The following is a 22,717-nucleotide window of genomic DNA, read 5'->3' as shown; positions in this document are numbered from 1 at the left end:
AGAGTGAGAGCATTAACACCACATTTAACACACCTGCTCCCCATTCATACCTGAGACTTTGCAACACTAACGAGTCACATGACACCGGGGAGGGAAAATGGCTAATTGGGCCCAATTTGGACATTGTCACTTAGGGGTGTACTCACTTTTGTTGCCAGCGGTTTAGACATTAATGGCCGTCTGTTGAGTTATTTTGAGGGGACAGCAAATTTACAATGTTATACAAGCTGTACATTCACTACTTTACATTGTAGCAAAGTGTAATTTCTTCAGTGTTGTCACATGAAAGGATACAACAAAATATTTACAAAAATGTGAGGGGTGTACTCACTTTTGTGAGATACTGTATACACTACCGTTCAAAAGTTTGGGGTCACCCAGACAATTTCATGTTTTCCATGAAAACTCACACTTTTATTCATCAAATGAGTTGCAAAATGAATAGAAAATATAGTCAAGACATTGACAAGGTTAGAAATAATGATTGTCATTTGAAATAATAATTTTGTTCTTCAAACTTTGCTTTCATCAAAGAATTCTCCATTTGTAGCAATTACAGCCTTGCAAACCTTTGGCATTCTAGCATTCTAGCTGTCAATTTGTTGAGGTGATCTGAAGAAATTTCACCCCACACTTCCTGAAGCACCTCCCAAAAGTTGGATTGGCTTGATGGGCACTTACGTACCATACGGTCAAGCTGCTCCCACAACAGCTCAATAGGGTAGAGATCTGCTAACTGTGCTTGCCAGTTGCCACTCCATTACAGACCGAATACCAGCTGACTGCTTCTTCCCTAAATAGTTCTTGCATAGTTTGGAGGTGTGCTTTGGGTCATTACCCTGTTGTAAGAGGAAATTGTCTCCATCAAGCGCTGTCCACTAGTATGGCATGGCATTTCAAAATGGAGTAATAGCCTTCCTTATACAAAATTTCTTTTACCTTGTACAAATCTCCCACTTTTCCAGTACCAGATTGTGTCAGGCGCTCCTCCATCATCTGTTCACTGTTCTGCATCTGACAAATGTTCTTCTGTGTGATCCACACACCTCAAACATAGATTCGACTGTCCATAACATTTTTTTCCAATCTCTCTCTGTCCAATGTTTGTGTTCTTTTGCCCATCTTAATCTTTTCCTTTTATTGGCTAATCTCAGATATGGCTTTTTCTTTGCCACTCTGCCTAGAAGGCCAGCATCCCAGAGTCGCCTCTTCACTATGGACGTTGAAACTGGCGTTTTGCGGGTACCATTTATTGAAGCTGGCAGTTGAGGACCTATGAGATGTCTATTTCTCAAACTAGAGACTCTAATGTACTTGTCCTCTTGCTTAGTTGTGCATTGTGGCCTCCCACTTATATTTCTATTCTGGTTAGAGCTTGTTTGCGCTGTTCTCTGAAAGAAGTAGTACACACCCTTGTAGGAATCTTCAGTGTCTTGGCAATTTCTCGCATGGAATAGCTTTAATTTCTCAGAACAAGAATAAACTATCAAGTTTCAAAAGAAAGTTCTCTTTTTCTGGCCATTTCGAGAGTATAATCAAACCCACAAATGCTGGTCCTCCAGATACTCAACTAGCTTAAAGGAAGGCCAGTTTTATAGCTTCTCTAATCAATGCAACAGTTTTCAGCTGTGCTAACATAATTGTACAAAGGTTTTGTAATCATCAATTAGCAATTTAACACGATTAGCTAACATAATGTACCACTAGAACTAATGATCAACCGATATTGCTTTTCGTTGCTGATACCGATACCGATATTTTGGTCAATGTATATCGATATCAGCCGATATGGGCCGATATTTTTGAAAAACAAAAAAAAATATATATATATATATTTTTTTGACAGGTACTCTTGTGGAGGGATCTGGAGGTCTAAAAGACCCCAAACCCCTCTTCTGCACCTAAAAGCATTCAAAACACCAAGTTTGACTGTTTAAATGCTGTCATTTTTTTTAATCTGGTGCCAGACAGTACCCAGAAGTGATGTCACACTTGACATCACTTCCGGGTTTTTGCATGGAAACCTGATTAGAGCCGAAAACAGCTTTGATCGGGTCTCCGGCGGCCATGCAGGCTGGTTGCCCGGATCTCCTGGTGGGACAGGAGACCCGGGCGAGTTGCGGAAGGCATCCTCTCCCACTCCTTGTAATGACAGCCAAGCGGCTTCTCAGCTGCATCGGTTGTCATTACAAGACAGCCGACCGTCGGCTATGGATGCCTGTACAGGGGGGATGCCTCTAGCTGCAGCCATCACTCCGGTACAAACAGTTTCCCGAAATATCTGCAATATCGGTCACCTTGGTAGCCGATTCCGATAAATCGGGGAAGGTACATATCGGCCCTCGAAAATCGGTCAATCTCTAATTAGAACACAGGAGTGATGGTTGCTGAAAATGGGCCTCTGTACACCTATGTAGATGTTCCATTAAAAATCAGCCGTTTCCAGCTAGAATAGTAATTTACCACATTAACAATGTCTAGACTGTATTTCTGATTAATTTAAAGTTATCTTCATTGAAAAAAACAGTACATTTCCTTCAAAAATAAGGACATTTCTAAGTGACCCCAAAATTTATATATATATATATATATATATATATATATATATATATCTCGTTCCAAGCTGTCCGGCTAAAGTCATAAACTATGAAACTGCCAGAGATTATTTTAAAATGGACAATCCTTCAATCAATTTGATTAAACTTTTTTGAAAAAGAAAACTGTTGCAACAACTATGCAAGCATACCTGGAAAAGCTTGATTGGCTTGTAAATATAAATGAAGGCACAGGATATAAAAAAAAAAAAGAATTTGGCACATTTGTCTGTCTATTCTCTCTAGAAGTAGTAAATAATGATTTACCCATTAATATAGCTAAAGCAACAATTTTTATTCATTATTTTAGAGTAGAAAATTATTGGAATATTGGTATTGCACCCTCTGTGGCAACCATGGCTACCAAATCTCAAAATAAGAGAAAACTGAAAATTTTCAGTTGTTACTGAAACAAGAATAGAGAAAAGGGAAATCTTCTAATGGGACACCTCTTCCCATGACACCTGTCTAAAGGGCCATACACACTATAAGATTTTCTGAAGACTTTTTCCTTTAGACTTACCAAAACCATATAATATGAGGTCAAACCTAAACACTTTCAATTTGTATGCAATCTGGCAGGCCCTTGCACTACATAGAAAAGGTAGATCTGAAGGAAATCTAACCACAAAAGTTGGATAGTGTGTATCCAGCTTAAGAGAGCATTGATCCAAATTCTCCTCTTACTTCCTGTTATGTAAAATTGTAAAACATAACAGTGGTTTAAATCATCTCTTACTCTATTTTTTGTTTTTTTTTTTGTTTTTAAGAAAATTCTGGTTTTGGATATTATACATTGGGAAATGGATGTCTCAATGAGAACCTGCTGTGTTAAAGTGGTTCAACCTAATTTTTATTTTTGGAAACTTTAAATGCTATTAATTTGTCACATGTCTGTGTCGTGGACTTTTTTTAAACAGTTTTTTTTCTTCTAAAAATATCATGAATTGAAGAATTCTGAGGTTGCTCATTCACAAATTGACCAGGAGACCCTGACATGATGAACTCAGGCAATCTAATTAATAATAGATTGTTTTGTCTTGAGAGATGTTCGGTTCTCATTGTTCAATATTAAATGCCCACCCTGATTTGGATCATGTGGGGGAACAAAACAAGTGATCACAAAGACCATTTCTATTTTATGAAATCTGTCGGCCTCCAAATTACCAGCATGGTTTATATACAGTAGCCTGTATACCGGTGCAGCAAATGTATAATGACTTACTATCCAGAAAATATCACACACATTATATAACAGTGCAGCACCACACCACTTACCAATACCTTTTATTTGAAGATGGTGACATTTGGGTTTATTTAGTAAAAGTACAAAGAAAAATGTGGTAACTTCAAGGTGTTTTACTGACATCTAAAACATTTCAGGATAGATTCTGATTGGCTGCCACCACTGCTACATTTTACTGATACTGCTTTGTTGTCAAAAGTTGAATTAAACACATTCATTTGAGTCTTTGAAAGGTAGAAAGCTTAAAAAAGCAATATATTTCAATATTGGGATTTTCTTTTTCATTCTATAGAAACGAATAATACTAAATTTTATAATGAATTTTATAAATTATTGTTAAAGTTTAAATGCCATTATGTAATGGTACTGTGACTTAACTGCTAGAACACTTCTTTAAAGCAGATCTGTTATTTGAGTGAAATGATGCCTTTTAAAACTAGTAAGTCAGCAAAGACCTTGCATGTATCAATGTCAACTTCTTGTTACCTGGCAACTCTTTTTTTTTTTTCTTCCTGTATCCTAGGCACCCAGGATAATCCCTAGTGGACAGGGACATTTCAGTTTTTATTAGAACAAAAAAATGGAAGGAAAAAAATGTCAATACATTATAACATAACTTTTTTATAAGTACAAAAATAAAAATACACGTTTCACCTTGAATAGCAACACTTTAAGTGAAATGTTTCTTTTTGCATGCTGTGGTTCCATCTGCCGGTCACTATATACTGTGTCCTGACCTGTAGTTATGTGGAGGCTGGAAAATGGAACCACAGGCATCTGAAAAACCTTGAAGTGTATCTGATGCAGAAGATCCTTTTTCCAGGGTTATCTGTTGAAGATAGTGAAGATAGCAGTATGAGCAACAGGGCATACAAGTATTAACAGACTTCTATTCCAAGCATCATTTTTAAAAACTGCCATTTAAAAAGACTTTAAAGCAAAAAGGTTCCATGGACAAACCATTGGTTTATTTTAGGACCTCTGTTTTAGAAGGGTTTTAGGATGTTTAAAGTAGAACAGAATCCATTTGACAATTGACAAGGAGAGGTTTGGATCCAGAGTTACCATTCCAGGGATATATTGTTTTAAGTGTGATTGACCTCCTTCATTGGTGGTCCATGCAGAGGGGGTAAGAGTCAGTTTGAAAGGGTGTTTGTGATGGCTTCCTTTGGACTCCACTTTACCACAGTTTTATCACATTTTTGTGTTCATACATACAAACACTTTGATACTAGTGTAGCACCCTACAAGGTAGGTGCTAGGCAAAGTATATTGGGCCTTGGCTGCCTAAAAGCAGGGCCATGATTTTCAGCTGGGCTTTCATGTCTCCCAGGTGTGGCTGCTGAGAGGGGAGTCTCCCCACTGGCTTCACGAGAGGATTCTTATTGGGTAGTGGAGGAAACCCAATCAGAGGCACAATCAGGCTTGTATCTACCCCAGAAGGCAGATTCTGCCACAGAGGATTCTGGGAGTGGGTATAAGTTTAAGGGGAGCGTATGGCGCAGCATCTTTGGCGGAAGCAGAGTCCCAGGAGGGAGAATATGGCTGTCTTTCCTCCTGTCAAAAGGATCTGGTGTCTCGGGTGACTTACCTGAGAGTACAGAGAAAGAGCTGAGCTGAGCTGCAGAGAGGATCCGGTGTGCCGAGGACCAGTGAAGAAAGAGGGGTTCAGTTCCAGGAAAGCATTCCAAGTTCGTGAGTACTGGGAACTACCCCTAGGGGTCTGCCCAGCTTAAAGGGGACCCCTCCGGTGAAGGTCCCTTGGATCCAGGAGCTAGCTAGCGGAAGAGGGTGTGCCTAGTGAGAGGACCCTGAAGTGTAAAGGGGGTGCCAGCGGTTGGGCCCTGAAGAGTTAAGTGTACAACGTGCAGTGTACAGTGTTGAGAGTTGCAGCAGCACAAACAGTTACAAGTAGCTACCTCAGTCAGTGAAGGGCTGGAGGGAGCTGTTCACCGGACTTTTGAGCTATACAGAGTGTCAAGAGTCAAGTGGATTACAGTCCTGGATCTTCTGAGTTAACCAGTGTGTTAAAGTCGAAGTTCTAGCACAGTTCAGCAAAACAGTATCTTCAAGAGCCAGGAAGCGTTGGTCGACATTCAGCTGGCGTCAAGACAGCGCAAACAGGCATTTTTCTGTAAGGAGTTCCAGTTAAACTTAGTTGAGCCAGAGGAGTATCCCACTCATTCCCTTCTCCCATCCCCATTACAAAATAAACAAAACAAACCAAAGATGCTGGGATTGTCATTGTCCCCAATCTCACACTGGGCTATTCAACTTAAATGTGTTGGAAGTGTTACCTTTAACAATGGCAGACCCATATCAGGCCCAATGCCTGGAAAACCTTCTACAATAGCGCTGCATTTCCTATGATTTTTTTATATGGATTAGTGTTTACCTAAGTCTCCAATTGACTTACTGATGTTTCAAGGCCTCCTGCTCCCTAGCTCCCTTGTCATCTTCTCTCATGCTCGCCTCCAGGACTTCTCCTGAGCCTCTCCCATACTTTGGAACTCCCTACCAAACCTACTAAATGTAAGAAAAGTGGTTGAAACAAAGAGAAAATTCCAAACACTCGCCCAGCGCTTCTTATTATAAGGGATAAAACCACACAATAGATATAAAAGTTTAAAACCTCATAAAATTTGCTGATCGCAGCCGCTGTAATAAAAAGCAATCTATAAAAGATGTAAAAAATACTCAAACTGGTATAGCTCAGCACTAGTCACATCCAGCAGCGCTCAATATGTCATAACATATATAAGATCATATAGTCCTCATAAATGAGTGAAAAAAGTCTTCAAACTTGATCAATGTTCATAACACAGTCAGACAATCAATATGTTAGTGATCCCCGGTGCTTGATGTATGTTATCCGGTATTAACCTTCACCACACCATACGTGACCCCCTAAGAGTGGGCACTCACCAGAAACACTATAAAGATACGCCTGTAAGCATTGGTTGCTTGAACCCTTGACACTCCCGGATATCTCCGCTAGTACCAGATGACCTCCACATACGTGCTCCAATTAAGGATCAGATCGTGTCATGAAAATAAAAATGGGGGCACAATAGTGTGATACCGTTTCAAAGTTTATTGAACAAAACACTCCAAAGTGAATCCCCCAAATCCAATATGCTTACATTAAAAACAATTTTTCAAGCAAAAGTAATGGTAATCCAATGGTTATGACCAGCTCACCACTGCTGCATGGTTCTTTCCCAGCTTCCTCTATAGGTGAGATCCGGACCCCAGCCACGACTCTTAGGATTACCAGGGAAACAGCATGCCTGTGTACTGACGCGTTTCGTCTGTGTGACTTCTACTGAGCTAGAGCATTGGATTACCATTACTTTTGCTTGAAAAAAATGTTTTTTTTTTTTTTCCATAAACAAATTTTTTTTTTTTTTAAAGGCAAATTGTAACAAGAATTGTATACAATACAGTGTAAAGGGAGATAAAGATCCCACATAATAACAGGATAACAAGATACATAATAGCTTGTGAAAAACTTATGAAAATATTTGGTTACAGACACAAAACGACATAAACAAAAACGTATATAAAATGGGAGCACTCTTTTGAGATAGGGATGAGGCCGTGAATGGTGTTTAGGCAAAGAGTTGTGTTGAGTTGTCTAAGTTGTGATGAGTAAATTTTACTACAGGCAGAGAGATTGCCAAACCGATTTATGAGTGCGTTCCCTTCATGTGTCTGAAATGAGGGAGCTAGCTTCTTGGTAACCGTCTGTGGGAGTGCCAAAAAATAGCTTGTAAGAGAGATAAAGAAAGATATACGGAAAAAGATTGATGAAAGGAAGGTAGAGAAGAGGATGGGGAAGAGGGAGAGGTGGGGGAGAGAGAAAAAAAAAAAAAAAAAAAGAAAATTTTATTTAAAAAGAAAGTAAGAGGGAATGGGGGAGTTTTACAAACATGAGGATCAAGGGGGGGATATCCATAAGCAGTGTAGTTAATGAAAGAGATGAGCTCAGCTTCCCTGCCCATATTCTCCCAGGGAAACCGGCTCCAAAGAAATAATAAAATCTACTGAATCGCATTATGGCGGGCTGATGATGGATTTATAATCGTCTGATTCCTTGTATCTGATCCAGTCCGTCCATTCTGCCGTGAACTTGGAAATTTCTTCCCTTGAAATAGCTATCAGTTCTTCTAATTCTTCGGTTCTATTTAGTCTGCGGAACCGTTCTTTGAGTGAGGGTATGTCAGATGTGCGCCAGTGACATGGCACACAAAGTTTGGCAGCGTTCAACATGTGCCGTGCCAGTGTAGTTTGATAGAAGTTAGGGGTTCTAGGTGAATAGTTAAGAAGGAGTTTCTCTGGGGTGAAGGGGATTTCACTAGATGTGACTGTTTTAATGGTTCTTTGTACCTTTTCCCAGAAGGGTTGCAGTATTGGGCATGTCCACCATATGTGTAGCATGGTACCTGGAGAGTCGTTGCATCTCCAGCAGGTATTGTCGACTGTTGGGGCGAATCTGTGGATTTTGTCGGGCGTCCTATACCAGCGGGTAAGGATTTTGTATCCATTTTCTTGTGCAGTGACATTAATCGAGGAGCGATGGGGTGAGCGGCAGATTGTTTCCCATTCTTTTTCAGAAAGGGATAGTTGTAAGTCTTTCGACCAAGCAAGAGTAAAAGTAGCAGAGGATGCAGAAGGAGCATCAAGGATGTGATTGTAAAGTTCTGAGATTATGTGTCTTTGAGGGTGGGAGCGTTCGCAAATGCTTTCCAAAGGTGTCTTGGGTCTCGACCACAAAGCCGGGGAGCCCTTGGAAGAGAGAAAGTGGCGTATTTGAAAAAATGTCCATAATGGTAAGCCTGGGGGGTGCAATGAGGAGTTTAGTTTTTCCCACGAGATGGGTGCTCCATCTTTGTAAAAGTGTTTGGCTAGGATCTCCTGGTGAGGCCAAAGGGAGCGCAGAAAGTCAGTAGACATGCCTGGTGGGAAGGCTGGGTTTAACCTTAGAGAAGTTAATGGACCACAGCGGGGATCAATCCTCATCTTCTTGCGCCATGCATCATGGATGCGTAGCGGAGGCCCAATGAAGGGGTGTAATTTAAGAGATTGAGGTATGTCTGACAAAGGAAGCCACGGTAGAAGATGTAGTGGGGTAGATGTCCAGACATTTTCCATCCTTACCACCTCTTTATGTTCTGCGTGTAGGGTCCAATCAACTATTCTGCCGACAAGGCATGCCTTGTAATAACTGATCACATCAGGTAGATTAAGACCTCCTCTGTGTTTAGGGGCTGTAAGACGAGAAAACTTAATTCTTGGTGGTTTATCTTGCCAGATGAAGGTCCGCCATGAAGTGCGTAGGGAAGAAAGAAAGACTGCGGGTATATGTATGGGGATTGTTTGAAAAAGGTACAGCAGCTTGGGGAGAATAGACATTTTAAGGATGGCGGCCCTTCCAAACCATGATACCTGGATGTTCCTCCATGACTTTAAATCTGTATTGATTGATGTCAGGAGGGGTTGATAATTGGAAGCATAGAGATGCGACAGGTCACGGGGAATATGTATACCTAAGTATGGGAGTGAAGTGTTTGCCCAGAGGAAGGGGAAATTAGATTGACAACGATTCACCTCAGAAGTGGGCAGGGAGACGTTGAGGGCCATTGATTTTGAATGGTTAACTTTGAGGTTGGACAAAGAACCATAGTATTCTAGGTCCTTCAATAAGTTTGGAATAGATATATGCGGTTGCGACAAAAAAAGAAGCATGTCGTCCGCAAACGCAGCCACTTTATGGGCGGTATTACCGATCTGTATTCCATGGACGTTTGGGTTTTGGCGAAGCATGTTTAGGAAAGGTTCAAGGGATAAAACAAAAAGGATAGGGGAAAGTGGGCATCCTTGTCTTGTGCCGTTGGATAGGCGGAAGGCGTCCGACAGGTGGCCATTAACCCTGACTCTCGCAGTTTGATCTGTATAAAGTGCCTGGATGTTAGAGAGCATCCTAGTGCGAAAACCAATGGACTCCAGGGTCTTCATTAGGTAGTCCCAGGCCACTCTGTCGAACGCCTTCTCTGCATCCAAAGAGAGAAAGAACCCAGGGGTTTGCTGTGTTGTCAACCAATGGTGAATGTTGAGGGCTTTAGTGGTATTATCTCTCGCCTCCCTGCCGGGAACAAAGCCCACTTGGTCCAGGGAAACGAGAGATGGCAGAAAAGGGAGTATTCTATTGGCCAAAATTTTTGCATACAGCTTGGCATCTACATTCAAGAGGGAGATTGGTCTATAACTGGTGACTAGGGAGGGGTCCTTTCCTGATTTCGGAATAACCGAAATGTGTGCCTCCAGGAGGGAAGATGGGTGGTTAGGGGATGTGGCTAAGCTCCCAAATGCACGGAGAAAATGTGGAGTGAGAGTATCAGCAAAAGAACGATAGTACTGAAGTGAGAGCCCATCAGGACCCGGGCATTTCCCAGGTTTCATTTCTTTGAGGGCGCGGTGTAATTCTTCTCCAGTTATGGGGGCCTCCAGGGAGATCGCATCGGATTCGGAAATGGGATTCATACCGTGATCATGGAAAAACTTGTCCAGTTGAGCTTTCCTGGCTTCTGGAGAGGGTTTAGTGGCAATTGAGTCCGAAAGATTATATAGTTTCCTATAATAACACTCAAATTGTTTTGCAATGTCAGGGTTGGAGTGGTGGTCCTTGCCTAAAGCATCTTTTACAAGATGTACTGGGGAGGACGCATGCTGTGGGCGTATGGAACGCGCCAAAAGGCGACCACTTTTATTCCCCTGTTCGTAGAATAATTTGCGGGAGAGGACAAGTCTGCGGTGGGCTTGTAAGCCCAGCTTATCTCGCAGTTCAGTTCGTATCGCTGTCAATTCTGATAGAGTGGATTGTGCCTGTGAGCGTTTGAATGATTTTTCAAGTGTTTCAAGTTTAGAGTATAGATCTGTAAGATCTTTCTGTCGTACTCGTTTAAGTGTTGCCGATAGTGCAAGAAATTCTCCTCTGATCACGCACTTATGCGCCTCCCATTGGGTCAGAACTGTAGTATCTGGAGTATCATTCAGACTGAAATAATCTTTCAGGGTGTTTTGGATCCTTGCAGTTACCATTGTGTCTTAAGAGTGACGCATTAAGTCTCCAAGTCTTACATCTTGTTTCCACTTCCGGAAACTGCAAGGAAAGAGTGATAGGATTGTGGTCTGATAGCACACTAGTTTCTATTGAGGAGGAAGAGAGGTAAGGAAGGTCTGGTTGGGATAGGAAAAGGTAGTCGATTCTAGAGAATTTTTGATGAGGCGAGGAAAAAAAGGTGTAGTCTCTGGTGTCTGGATGGGTCAATCTCCAGGCGTCGTGGAGACGGAGGGATTGGAGTTGTGTAGTGATCTGTCGCAAAGCCTTGAAGGGAAGGACCGAAGTGCCTGTGGAAGAATCGAGTAAGGGGTTCAGAGGGGCATTGAAATCACCCCCAAGAATAAGAAGCCCATTTGTAAAGTCCTGAAGTTCTTGTAAGGTTGAACGAAAAAAGGCCACCTGCTTGGTATTAGGGGCGTATACATTTGCGATTGTAATTGGGCGAGAGGCAAGAAGTCCCTTTATAAAAAGGAACCTGCCGTTAGGATCTTTTTTGATGTAGACTAGTTTAAAGTCTAGTTGACGTGCAAGTAGAATCGAGACTCCTCGAGATTTGGTGCCTTCTGTCGTGGAATGGAATCCCGTGGGGTATCGTTTGTTAGAAAGATAGATTGGGTCACCGGTTCGAAAATGGGTTTCCTGCAATAGAATAATTTGTGCCCGTAGTCTATGGGCTTCTGATAGTGTCTGTGAACGTTTTTCTGGCACATTTAGGCCATGTGCATTCAGTGAGAGGATTTTGACTCTATTTTGTATTTGTACCAACTTGGGGTTGGTCATGGTGGAGGGTGATTAGGTAGAAATACGCAAATTAGGGAGAGAGAAAAAAAAAAAAAGGAGAAGGGGGGAGGGAGGGGAGAAGGCGGGGGGAAGTTTAGGGGTTTAGGAAGGAAAGAAGAAGAGAAAAGTAGAGGTATGAGGGAAGAAGGATTTTATTTAGAGTAGCAGAGAAAAGATATAGCAGGAAACGCCCCCAGAAAGCCTACCAAGATTTCCAGGAAAACTTTATTCTGAGGGGCGAGGAAAAGCGCACTTAGTGCTATGTTCAACGGGAGCCCTGTGTAAAGCTCAGCCACCCGTTGTGGTGCGGGGAGGGGTCTTAGAACAAAAACCAGATAGCCGTGGGACTGCACGGAACTGGGGGATAGCAGGGAACTGTAGGGAAACAAAAATTTATCTTGGTGTCTCAAAAAGTAGATAAAGCTTGACTTGTGTAATGGCAAAAACCGATAATGGTCTTAAGGAGCCATGGTCATCAGGGGCTCTTCTAGGAGCTTGTATGGGGTGTCAAAAGGAGATACTTATCTCCTAGAGGCCTAGAGATAAGTGTAATATAAGGTTATGGACGCCCCTGTGTTTTTATTGGGTTCAGGTCTGGTGGAACAGTGAACAACTTAATATGGATACAAATCAGTGAAAGGTAGATAATGCAGAGTAATAAATCCAAAGGATGGAGGTAACATCATTTAAAAACAAAAATTGCATAACAGCCGAGGTAATTAAATCAACCTAACAGTGGATAACAAAAGTACATGAACATTCAATCAATTATGATAGACTTGGCAAAGAAGGTCTGAAGTTTTGATTAGCCTGGATGCCGAGGTGTGATTGATTGTGGGGTCTGGTAATGTTGAGTGGGTGGGAAATAGAACCAGATCACAAAAGAGGGTAGGGGCAGTGAAGGGGACATGAGAGTGAGATTGGGATGGAGGGGACTTAGGGGAAGGAGGCAAGAGAGAGGGAAGGGGGATGGGGGGAAGGGGGGAAGATGGGAGATGGGAAGGGAGGGGAGGGGGTGAAGGGGGGAGAGAAGGAGAGGGGAGAGGGAAGGGGAGGAAGGGATTCATGATGGGGGGAGGGGAGAAGGGGGTGAGGGAAGGGAGGGTGAGGGATAAAAGAGGGGAGAAAGGGTGGGAAGGGGCAGGGATGGGGGGAGGGGAAGTAACCCATGGAGTCAATGTTCGTTAACCCCAAACCATATCATGGCCTCATGCCAATTAAATATTTCGGTATTGGGACTTATTGATAGTGATCCTTAGTTAAATTGGGGCATCAGGCAAATATCATATTAACGTTTATAGTACATTTTTTCCTTTTTCTTTATTCTTTTTTACCTTTTTTTTTTAAACCTGGATATAGTTAGTATCAGTGTGTGTATGTTTTACACAATACCTCTGATTTCCCTCTGATTTAACCATATAGTTCTGTAGAGTCTATACATATAGTTGCATATCAATGAGAGAGTAAGCGAGATTTAATCAAGAAAAAAAAATCAAGGTCTTTTCATCTAGGGGATTATAGAGGACTACAGAAATCTCATAGACTATATGTATAATCCCCAGCTTAAATTGTAACTTACTGCAATATAATATTACATTCTACCGTATAGCATGCTAAAGTATACATCTTCAGCCCCATAGATTATGGGAACAGGAGTTGGACAAGAAGGGGAGGATAGAATGAGAAGAAGATGGGGGGAGAAAAAAAAAGGGGGTGAATAGGAGAGGTAGGGACATGAGGACAGGGGGGAGGGGTAGGAAAGGGGGAGGGGGGAAGGGAAGGGATGAAGGGGAGGGAAGGGGGGCAGGACAAGGGGAGAGGAGGCGGAGAGAAAGATGGAGTGGTCGGATTAGAAAGATAGAGAAGCACCATCCTACAGTTATCTGATGAGACATATAGAATAATATTTTCTGTATTTGGATGTTTACTCATCGTACTCCCCTCACATCTATCACCCCCCCCCCCATCCCCACCACACCCAGGCCACCACCCACCAACCGAACTACATTTGAGAGGTGATTAAATTCGGCTATGTGAGCTCACATAACCTTCTCAAGTCATACATTACATCAGATCCCGTTGTGGGAACAGCAACCATCAATCAGCGTGAGTGCAGGGGACCAGGATCAGTTGTCTCACCAATCTATCTATGGTTGCAGATTTAGTAATCTGATCTGGAAAGATTTTTGAACATCTTCTCTGGAGTCAGGCAGTTCTTGCAATAAATTCAGTTCAGCTTGGGTTGGGTCATTGACATCGGTATTCCAGTGTGTCAGGGATAATGTGTTTCGTTAAGGTGCATTGAGGTGATGACTTGTGTACAGAGAAATAAGCAGTAGGCTAGTGTACTAGTACTGTAATAGTCTCACAGTCAGATCGATGAGGGGGGCCGGAGGGGGGGGGGGGAGAGGGTTGCAAGCGAGCGGAACAAAAATTTGCTTGCAATTTCTGTTCAAGGTATTCAGGCTTCGTGATCAAGCAGGAGGGCATGGGGGTAATGTGTTCAGGAACTATAGAAAGCATGGAGTGGTTAGGAAGTCTATGAGTCAGGGTAAGGGGCTTCTTAGGAGAGAGCAGGGAAAAAGGAAAAACTTACATTAGTTGGCATCCAGGCTGAGTGAGAAAGTGAGTTTAGTGATCCATATGTTCGCTCTGCTGGGCAGGAGAGCGGCGAGGACTGTTCCGGTGATCGTCTCTTCCACGGTTGGGCGTTGAGCCAGGGTGTGATTGGCGACGTCTGTGTCGATGGCGTTGGGATTTCGGTGTGGATGAGGATGTCACAGATATCCAGGGCTCTGGAGTATAGAAAGTGCTGTACCAGTCAGGTAGGTCTATTATAGGAATTTCCATGGCTTCACAGAAGGCAGGTATATCTTCTGGAACTCTGAGAGCTGCTGATCTGCCCCGGAAAGATGCAGATAGGCAGAAAGGAAAGCGCCATCTGTAAGTAATGCCTTTAGTACGCAGGGTTTCTAGCAGAGGGCGAAGAGCCCGTCGGTTTTGCAGGGTTATGGTGGATAAATCCTGAAAGAGCTTCACCTCAGATCCCTCGTATGAGATGTGTTCCCGGGCTCTCGCTTTTTTCAGGATAGCCTCCTTGACTTGATAGCTGACCAGACATGCCACTACATCTCTCGGGGGGTCATTGTCTGCTCCTCTCGGACGGAGAGCGCGGTGTGCCCTTTCAAATTCTACTGGAGTGTCTGCTGGGCGCTCAAGTAGGTCATTAAAGATGGCGGTCAGTGCATGCGTCAGAGCGGGGGGTTCCACCGATTCAGGGAGTCCTCTCAGGCGAATATTGTGCCTCCGACCCCGGTTATCGAGATCTTCCAAGTGTCTGTTGATCTCGATAAGGTGTGTTGTTTGGGCATCAGTTGATCGCTGGAGCTGTTTAATGGCGGTCGCCTGGGTGACCGAGGACTTCTCTGTCTCTGTGAGGCGGGCTGTTACAGAACGCAGCTCAACTGAAAGCTCCGTAATAGCTGATCCCAGGGTATGTTTTATATCGGCAGCAACAGATTGTAGGTCCGCCAGGCTAGGCAGTGGAGTTGCCATGTTCGTCCCCAATTGGAGAGGTGAGGAGGAGACAGGCTGTACTTCTGGAGAGCGAGGTGCTGGAGCTGGTGAGGCCGCTCGTAAGCCTTCCCGCTGAGCTCTAAGGATCGCTGGAGTGTTTCCAAAGTTCTGGATCGTCTGGTTGGGTGGTACTCGGCTTGCTGAAGCGCTGCGGCTCGGTCTGACCATTTTGGGGTGATAGATGAGACACCAAGAAGCTGATTTAATCCCCCAGTGCAGAGAGCTTCTCTACCATGCGGCCATTCAGGTCCGGTGCCAAGCCACGCCCCGAAAAAAAATGTTTTTAATGTAAGCATATTGGATTTGGGGGATTCACTTTGGAGTGTTTTGTTCAATAAATTTTGAAACGGTATCACACTATTGTGACCCCATTTTTATTTTCATGACACGATCTGATCCTTAATTGGATCACGTATGTGGAGGTCATCTGGTACTGGCGGAGATATCCGGGAGTGTCAAGGGTTCAAGCAACCAATGCTTACAGGCGTATCTTTATAGTGTTTCTGGTGAGTGCCCACTCTTAGGGGGTCACGTATGGTGTGGTGAAGGTTAATACCGGATTACATACATCAAACACCGGGGATCACTAACATATGGATTGTCTGACTGTGTTATGAACATTGATCAAGTTTGAAGACTTTTTTCACTCATTTATGAGGACTATATGATCTTATATATGTTATGACATATCGAGCGCTGCTGGATGTGACTAGTGCTGAACTATACCAGTTTGAGTATGCCCTACCAAACCTGTCAGACTATCTCCTAATCTATTCATCTTTACATGATCCCTGAAAACCCTTCTTTTTAAAGAAGCCTATCCTGCTTCTAATTAATATGCTGTTTTACTTTCTCAAGCAGCTCATCCCCCACAGTTATTACCTTTTGTATCACTTTTCCCACCCTCTTAGATTGTAAGCTCTAATGAGCAGGGTTCTCTGATTCCTCTTGTACCAAATTGTATTGTAACTTTACTGTCTGCCTTCATTTTCTAAAGCACTGAGCAAACTGTTGGCGCTATATAAATCCTTTATAATAATAATAATAATAATGCTTCTGTGGGTTACTTCTTTTTACCAAACATCATTATTCTGGACTCTCTTTCTGACTAATATAAAGTTTCAGCAAAAACCTGCAAGCTGATGTCTAGAGAGTATGAAATGCAATGTTTTCTGAGCATTATATGACTCCATAGGCTGCCAATAGTGAGCACTTAATAGTTAGCAAATCCAGGTATTACACTGCAGCAGACAAGTACATCATGAAGAATTACCATGCATGTGGGCAGGGCCTACTTCACCCTGCACGCAGGGGTGCGTTTTTGGTGAAGCATGCTCATCAATGCCCGGAGACTTCAGTCATGTGAAAAATCAAACATTAAGGCAGGTGCCGGCTTAGAGATGAGCCTGATCACTATGTGCAGTAGAAATATGGAGTTCCTCTGAAAAGGTATGATCCCATGTCATTACACACTGTAACTTGGTAGGTTTTGCATTAGGAGAGATGTGTTGAGCCTGCACCACTCCACCAGTCCAGCGTATCACTGTTACCTCACTCCAAATAACAGAATGGACATAGCATGGACCTCATGAATGCTCCAGTTGCTGCTGGAAACTGACCTTATGGGGGTAGCCAAAACATTTGACCCCGTCATTACTGGAGTACCTATCACCCTCACCAGGTACCACTCCTAACCGCTGGTTGCTTTGTGTCTTGAACTAGTACTTGGTTACTCTTAGCAACTACACTCCTCTTCCTTCTCCTGCCGAGTTAACCCTCTTTGTACTGGTGTTACTTCATTCCGTTTTGGGCTTTATAGACCCTAGTTATTTGATTCACCAGAACAAACAAGTACCACTTTGAATAACTTCAGACCAGGGTTAGAAAAGTTATTGCACCTTTACTGAGGAGACTTCAACATTGCAGTCCAATATGAACCGAGCCCAAACTCTAATCCTAACTATAGCTGTGTGGCTGTCCAGGCATACCTCAGCAAGGTACCATAGTGATGTTTCCCATGCTTTGATAACCTCCAGAATCCTGGTGCCTCTGACTGGCTACAAGGCTCAGTAATCTCTTGTCAAGACTGCAAACCGAGCTGAGCTGAGAACCCTGGACCTCGGCCTTCCCCTTTTTTTATACCACTGGTGGGCTTGCTGGGATTAAAAAAGCCTGGGAACTGAGCACACATAACAACCGTTTCCCCCACCCTGGGTCAGCCTCTAACTTACTAAGGCAGATGTATTACAACCTGCCCAGAGGCGTCACAAGCGGGGTGCGGGGGGGGGGGGCGGGCCACACCAGGGTGTCCACAGGGGGGAGGGTGACACCACTCTGCCTCTCATCTATGCGGGCCGGCATCGCATCGCCGCATAGTACTGAGTGTCCGTCTCGTCTGCTGCCTAGGCTCTGCTATGCATTGTAAAACCCCCACAGCGCTGAGGTAACACACAGGTTAACTTTCTCAGAGCTTTCTCAGATCCTCCCCCTGCCTTCTCCGTCCTTTCCAATGGATTTAGTATGCGAGGAGGTCAGGTGGTGTTTGCCTCTCTCTGATTGGGCGGGTGTCGGAGAGGGGGCGTGGGCAGCCTAGTAGAGGTGAAGATGAATATGGCAGGGATCTCTTCAGCTGAACTCTGCAGCACGTGTGAGGCTGGAGTTCATGAAAGCAGAGGTACATTTCTACTGTGGAATTTGGGCTCTCTGCAGCTCCATCTCTGGGGAAATGACAATAGCTGGGCTTTTTCTGTGTTGTTTTTTTGTGAGGGTGGGGGGGTGAGCAGCAACCTTTTCTGTCAGCTGTGTCCTTACCCTTTGACCATCTCTATCATGTCCACAATCTCTGAACCCATCTCCTGTATCATGTCACGCTCAGGACCACTCCTCAGACAGATTGGACCTGCAAGGACCCCCTGTGTTTTGAGCACAGACAGTACAGATGTCCTTCTAGTGGGTCTCCCCTGTGTCATTTTTCATGCACTGGGGAGAGAAATATTAAAAATCGCATCCAGACCGTCTCTCTGCTTTATTCCCAGCTCCTCTTTTGGGTATGTTTCTTTATGTCTGGATGCGATTTTTAATATTTCTGTCCCCAGTGCATGAAAGATGAAACAGGGGAGACCCACTAGAAGGACATCTGTACTGTACTCAAAACGCAGGGGGTCCTTGCAGGCCCAAATCTGTCTGGGGAGGGGCCCTTGCACACAGAGGAGGAGGAATAGCAAATTCACACTGACACTAAGGCCCCTTCCACACTGTCCATCCATCCGTTTATGTCAGCAGGGGATCGATCCACTGACCCCCTGCTGAGCAGGAAGATGACAGCTGTATCTCTGCGCTGTGTGCGGAGACACAGCTGTCAGGTCCCCATGCATCTCTATGGGGGAATCGGATGGGAACGGATTGTAATGTGTAAGCAGTCCCTACAGTGTATTGAATTTGGCTACCTATGCTGCTTATGTATGTTTTTAGAGGCACTCAGAAATTTTGGTAGAACAATCATGCAACAGAATATGCTTCCTCTAGAACAAGCTGCTTCTGCTTCTTTGGGTGACATGTTATTCTTAGAGAAGATAATGTCCCGACTGGATGCTTGCAATGTGGAAGTTTGTACTTAATATCTAGACATAGATATTTTATGGCAATACATGTAGATTTGTTTTTTGTATTTTTAAAGGGGCCAGTATGAACAATGTCTCATAAAGACCATGTACCATTATGGATCCTCCTATTGGCATCAATCAAGGTTTGTTACCAGATACATGTAACTAATACCACATTAAATTGTAAGTATTTAAGTAAAACAATATCAAGATTAAAGATCCTAGCATTCTTGTTATTATCATGTATTTTTTAAAGATATGGTGTTCTCTTTTCAGTTCTTCTTAAAAGGCCTAACATTACAATATTAAATTATGGCCCAAATGCTGTTAATATTACCTGGGATACAGGGGTAATATCTGAAATAGATGAGCATGAGATCTGCTATAATTTCTCCTATCGATTTCTGGATAAAACAACTTGGAAGAAGGTAATCAGTGTTTTTCGGTTACTGTATTTTAAATGTTTATTTTATTTTGGGCCTTTAATTTTGGGACTTATTTCATTATGTAGATCAAACAACGGAAAACAGTAATTCATATCTATCAATCACAGATTGGCTATTTGAAGTTTACTGTTGTAAAAATTAAATATCTAATTGGTTGCTATAGATTACCCATTGCAATATCTCATGAAAAAAGCACTTCTTCTTGTTTGTGCTTTATTATTAGGCATTGTTATGATAATTTACAAAGGTTTCATTGGCTATCAATGGTAAACCCCTCAACTAGTTACGCAGGTCTTGTTTGTTGTAATATTATTGACTGTTGCTATCTAGAATATCTCTGTAGCCACTTGCTATGCCAGGACCCTATTCTATTCTATTCCTTTGTTTTTTGTTTTTTTTTCTTCCATTCTTTTATATATTTTATTATTTTCTGTTTTATTCTATTCTATTCTTCTAAAAATTCAAATTTCGGAAGGTGGCTAAGTTCTAACACCAATACGCATAGTCTATGAAGGAAATTTAGCAATATGGTTATGTTTCAAATTTGTTTTTACATGCAATTTATTTTTCTAATTTTATTCAAATTCTATTCAAATTTGATTCAAATTTCAAACATAATTTGTTTTTTTATTTCAGATTAGTTTAAATCTGTTACTATTGTACAAAAATAGTAATATAATCAGCGCAAACCATATACGTGGTGGTAATTGAATGAAAAAAAATATATAAAACACACAAGGCAGCAAACAATCAGTGTTAAACACAAAACACCAGTGAATACAAATACATAAATTAATATTGCTGCGCCAAGTGAAAAAATTATTCAATCAAAGTGATTAATTAAATACATATATTAAATTATTAAAATAAATTCAAACTATATATAATTGTAAAAGCAAATTAGAGCTAATACCAAGTGCACTAAAGTACAAAACAATTCAAGAGTCCAAGTGCTTGTGACCAAAAGATTTATAAAAATAAAGTCCCAAAAACTCAGTCAGAATAATAAATGAATAAGCCAGAATGATCGGGGGGAGGAGCCTACTCGTAGTACGTTGGACCTTGGGAGGTTCTGTTACCGAGCATTATCTGCTGTTTGAAGCCCGCACTGCTCAAGTGCTAGGAAACGTCAGTATATTTCTGCCTTTTAGTGTAAATAAAGCGGCTATAACAGAGAGCACTAGATCCCCTCTCCTCTTTATTTCTTGCTAAGTTCCTGTCGCACTCGGAGGGTTAGCTGAAGTGGAAGGAGAGGATTTAACAGGCTGTTGGTCCATATATCTGTTTGCGTGTATGACTCCTTGGAGTCTATCCCTAAGGTGAGCTGCAAATCTTGCACTAGTCACCGGGAGCACCTGAGTGAAGTGTGGAGCACCTTTGCACCTTAGTATTGATCACAGATGAAGATAGTGTGTTTTGAATTTGATCATTCTGGCTTATTCATTTATTATTCTGACTCAGTTTTTGGGACTTTATTTTTTTAAATCGCTTGGTCACAAGGACTTGGACTCTTGAATTGTTTTGCACTTTATTGCACTTGGTATTAGCACTAATTTGCTTTTACAATTATATATACTTTGAATTTATTTTTATGAATTCATATATGTATTTAATTAATCACTTTGATTGAATAATTTTTTCACTTGGCGCAGCAATATTAATTTATTTATCTGTTACTATTGTAATTAGGAAATTTGGATGCATCCAAATCTCCGAATAATGAACATTTCTTACGAATATCTATTCGGAAAGAAACTAACCAAAATGTATATTTCACAACAAGAATGATAAAATTGCATAGAGTTGCCCCCAAAATGCATACCAGGCTCTTTGAATGCATGAAGTCACCCTAAAAATTCATGAAGCCCATAGTAACTATACTGATTCATAAAAAAAAAGTTGTCAAAAAGAATAAAGATATCAAAGTGACAAGTCCTTTATTAAAAAAATACAAATCCCAAAAACATGTCCCTCAGTGTAAATCCATTTTCAATCACGATGCCCACCTCCCCCCGATGACTTGTTGAAAAAAGAAACCTTAAGTTCCCAGCACACGTAGCTGATCCCAATGATGACACTACTACCACGGCTTCCTTAAGAACCAACGACAGCTGGAAACTGTACTATATAGATGTGGTAGAAATACTGCTTCGATATATAAGACATGGCTTTCAACTGAACAGGGGACTGAACAAGAGACAAAACTGCAGCTATGATGAGCCCATCTCCTTCCTAGCTGTCATCAGATTTTTCAAAAATGATCCTTTGCATATTCAGGTGATTGTTTGAATATGCTCTCTTCCTGCAGAAACCTAACCTGAACGGGCATTCACCAGAGCAATGCAGCATCAGAAGGATTTAGTAGTGGTGAGGGTGTTCTTAGCCCTGTTTAGGCCATATATTTTGTTACTTTTTGCCACAGATTCAGTTTTTTTTTTTAACTATTAAAGTGTTATATATTTGGTGTTCTTCTTAGGAGATATTGACAGAAAACTACAGAATTGTTTATTGCAAACTACATCCTGGGTTCATAGCATCAGTATCAACTGCACTTTGTGAACATTTTTCAATTGTTTTAGAAGGCAATAAGACTGAATATGTTTATCATGCCCCACCAGGTCAGTTAACAAAAATATTCTGTATGATGAATTCAGAATAAGCAATATTGTGTTTACCATGCAATAGAAGTGTCCTGAATATGTGCACATTATCTATATTGAAAAAAAAAACTTTGTAAAGAAACATTAATATTTATTAGTGTATAGATATTGTATGACCTACATTGGTTATATAACCATGTCACTAAGCTAGTTTTAGGTCTCACCATTTACTGTTATTTTCCAATTGCTGCTTCTTAGTGGTTGTCTTTTCTTCTAGGACCATACCTTTAGTTTTTCACATAATACAATATTTGGGGGGGGGGGTGGCTTGGTATGGAAGGATGTGTATGACATCATATATTGCTTATCTTTTAACCTGCACTAGAAAAACATATATCTGATTGGAAATAGTGGGAAAATCCTATCATTTATAAAACCATCTATATGTACATTTTTTTACAAACAATTCAGTGGAGAATCTGTCTTGGAAGCACCATACCTATACCTCCCTTTTACATGGTAATGTAATATAGATAAAAAAAAAACATTTAGCCATCTAATTAGCAAAAGAGAAATTTTAAGCAACTGAAATAACATCAAATTAAAATTTTAACTTTTAAAGCGGATATTAGGGTGATGACAGAACACTCCTATCTGCAGTCTCTGTCGTCTGCAATTCTCTTGTATTAAGATCAAATGTTTATTGTATTTGGAGTTATTAAGACTGCTTAAAATGGTATGAAAGTAAAA

The 22,717-nt window shown here is 41.7% G+C and overlaps 1 protein-coding gene across 1 annotated transcript in view; it reads left to right on the top strand.

Moving 5' to 3' along the window:
- LOC309548566 (interleukin-5 receptor subunit alpha-like) overlaps positions 1-22,717 on the top strand; it is an 82,712-nt gene that overhangs the window by 2,513 nt on the left and 57,482 nt on the right. The window contains exons 2-4 of the mRNA XM_082248536.1: positions 18,996-19,104; positions 19,198-19,349; positions 21,844-21,985. Of these exons, the coding sequence (XP_082104662.1) occupies positions 19,011-19,104; positions 19,198-19,349; positions 21,844-21,985 (388 nt within the window). The 5' untranslated portion in view covers positions 18,996-19,010. The remainder of the gene's footprint in view (positions 1-18,995; positions 19,105-19,197; positions 19,350-21,843; positions 21,986-22,717) is intronic.

The sequence above is a fragment of the Pelophylax lessonae genome, assembly GCF_965119305.1.
Source record: "Pelophylax lessonae genome assembly, chromosome: 2".
In the NCBI taxonomy this organism is placed as follows: Eukaryota; Metazoa; Chordata; class Amphibia; order Anura; family Ranidae; genus Pelophylax; species Pelophylax lessonae.
Note: the sequence above shows the minus strand (reverse complement) of the source record. Positions and strands in the feature narration are given on the sequence as shown.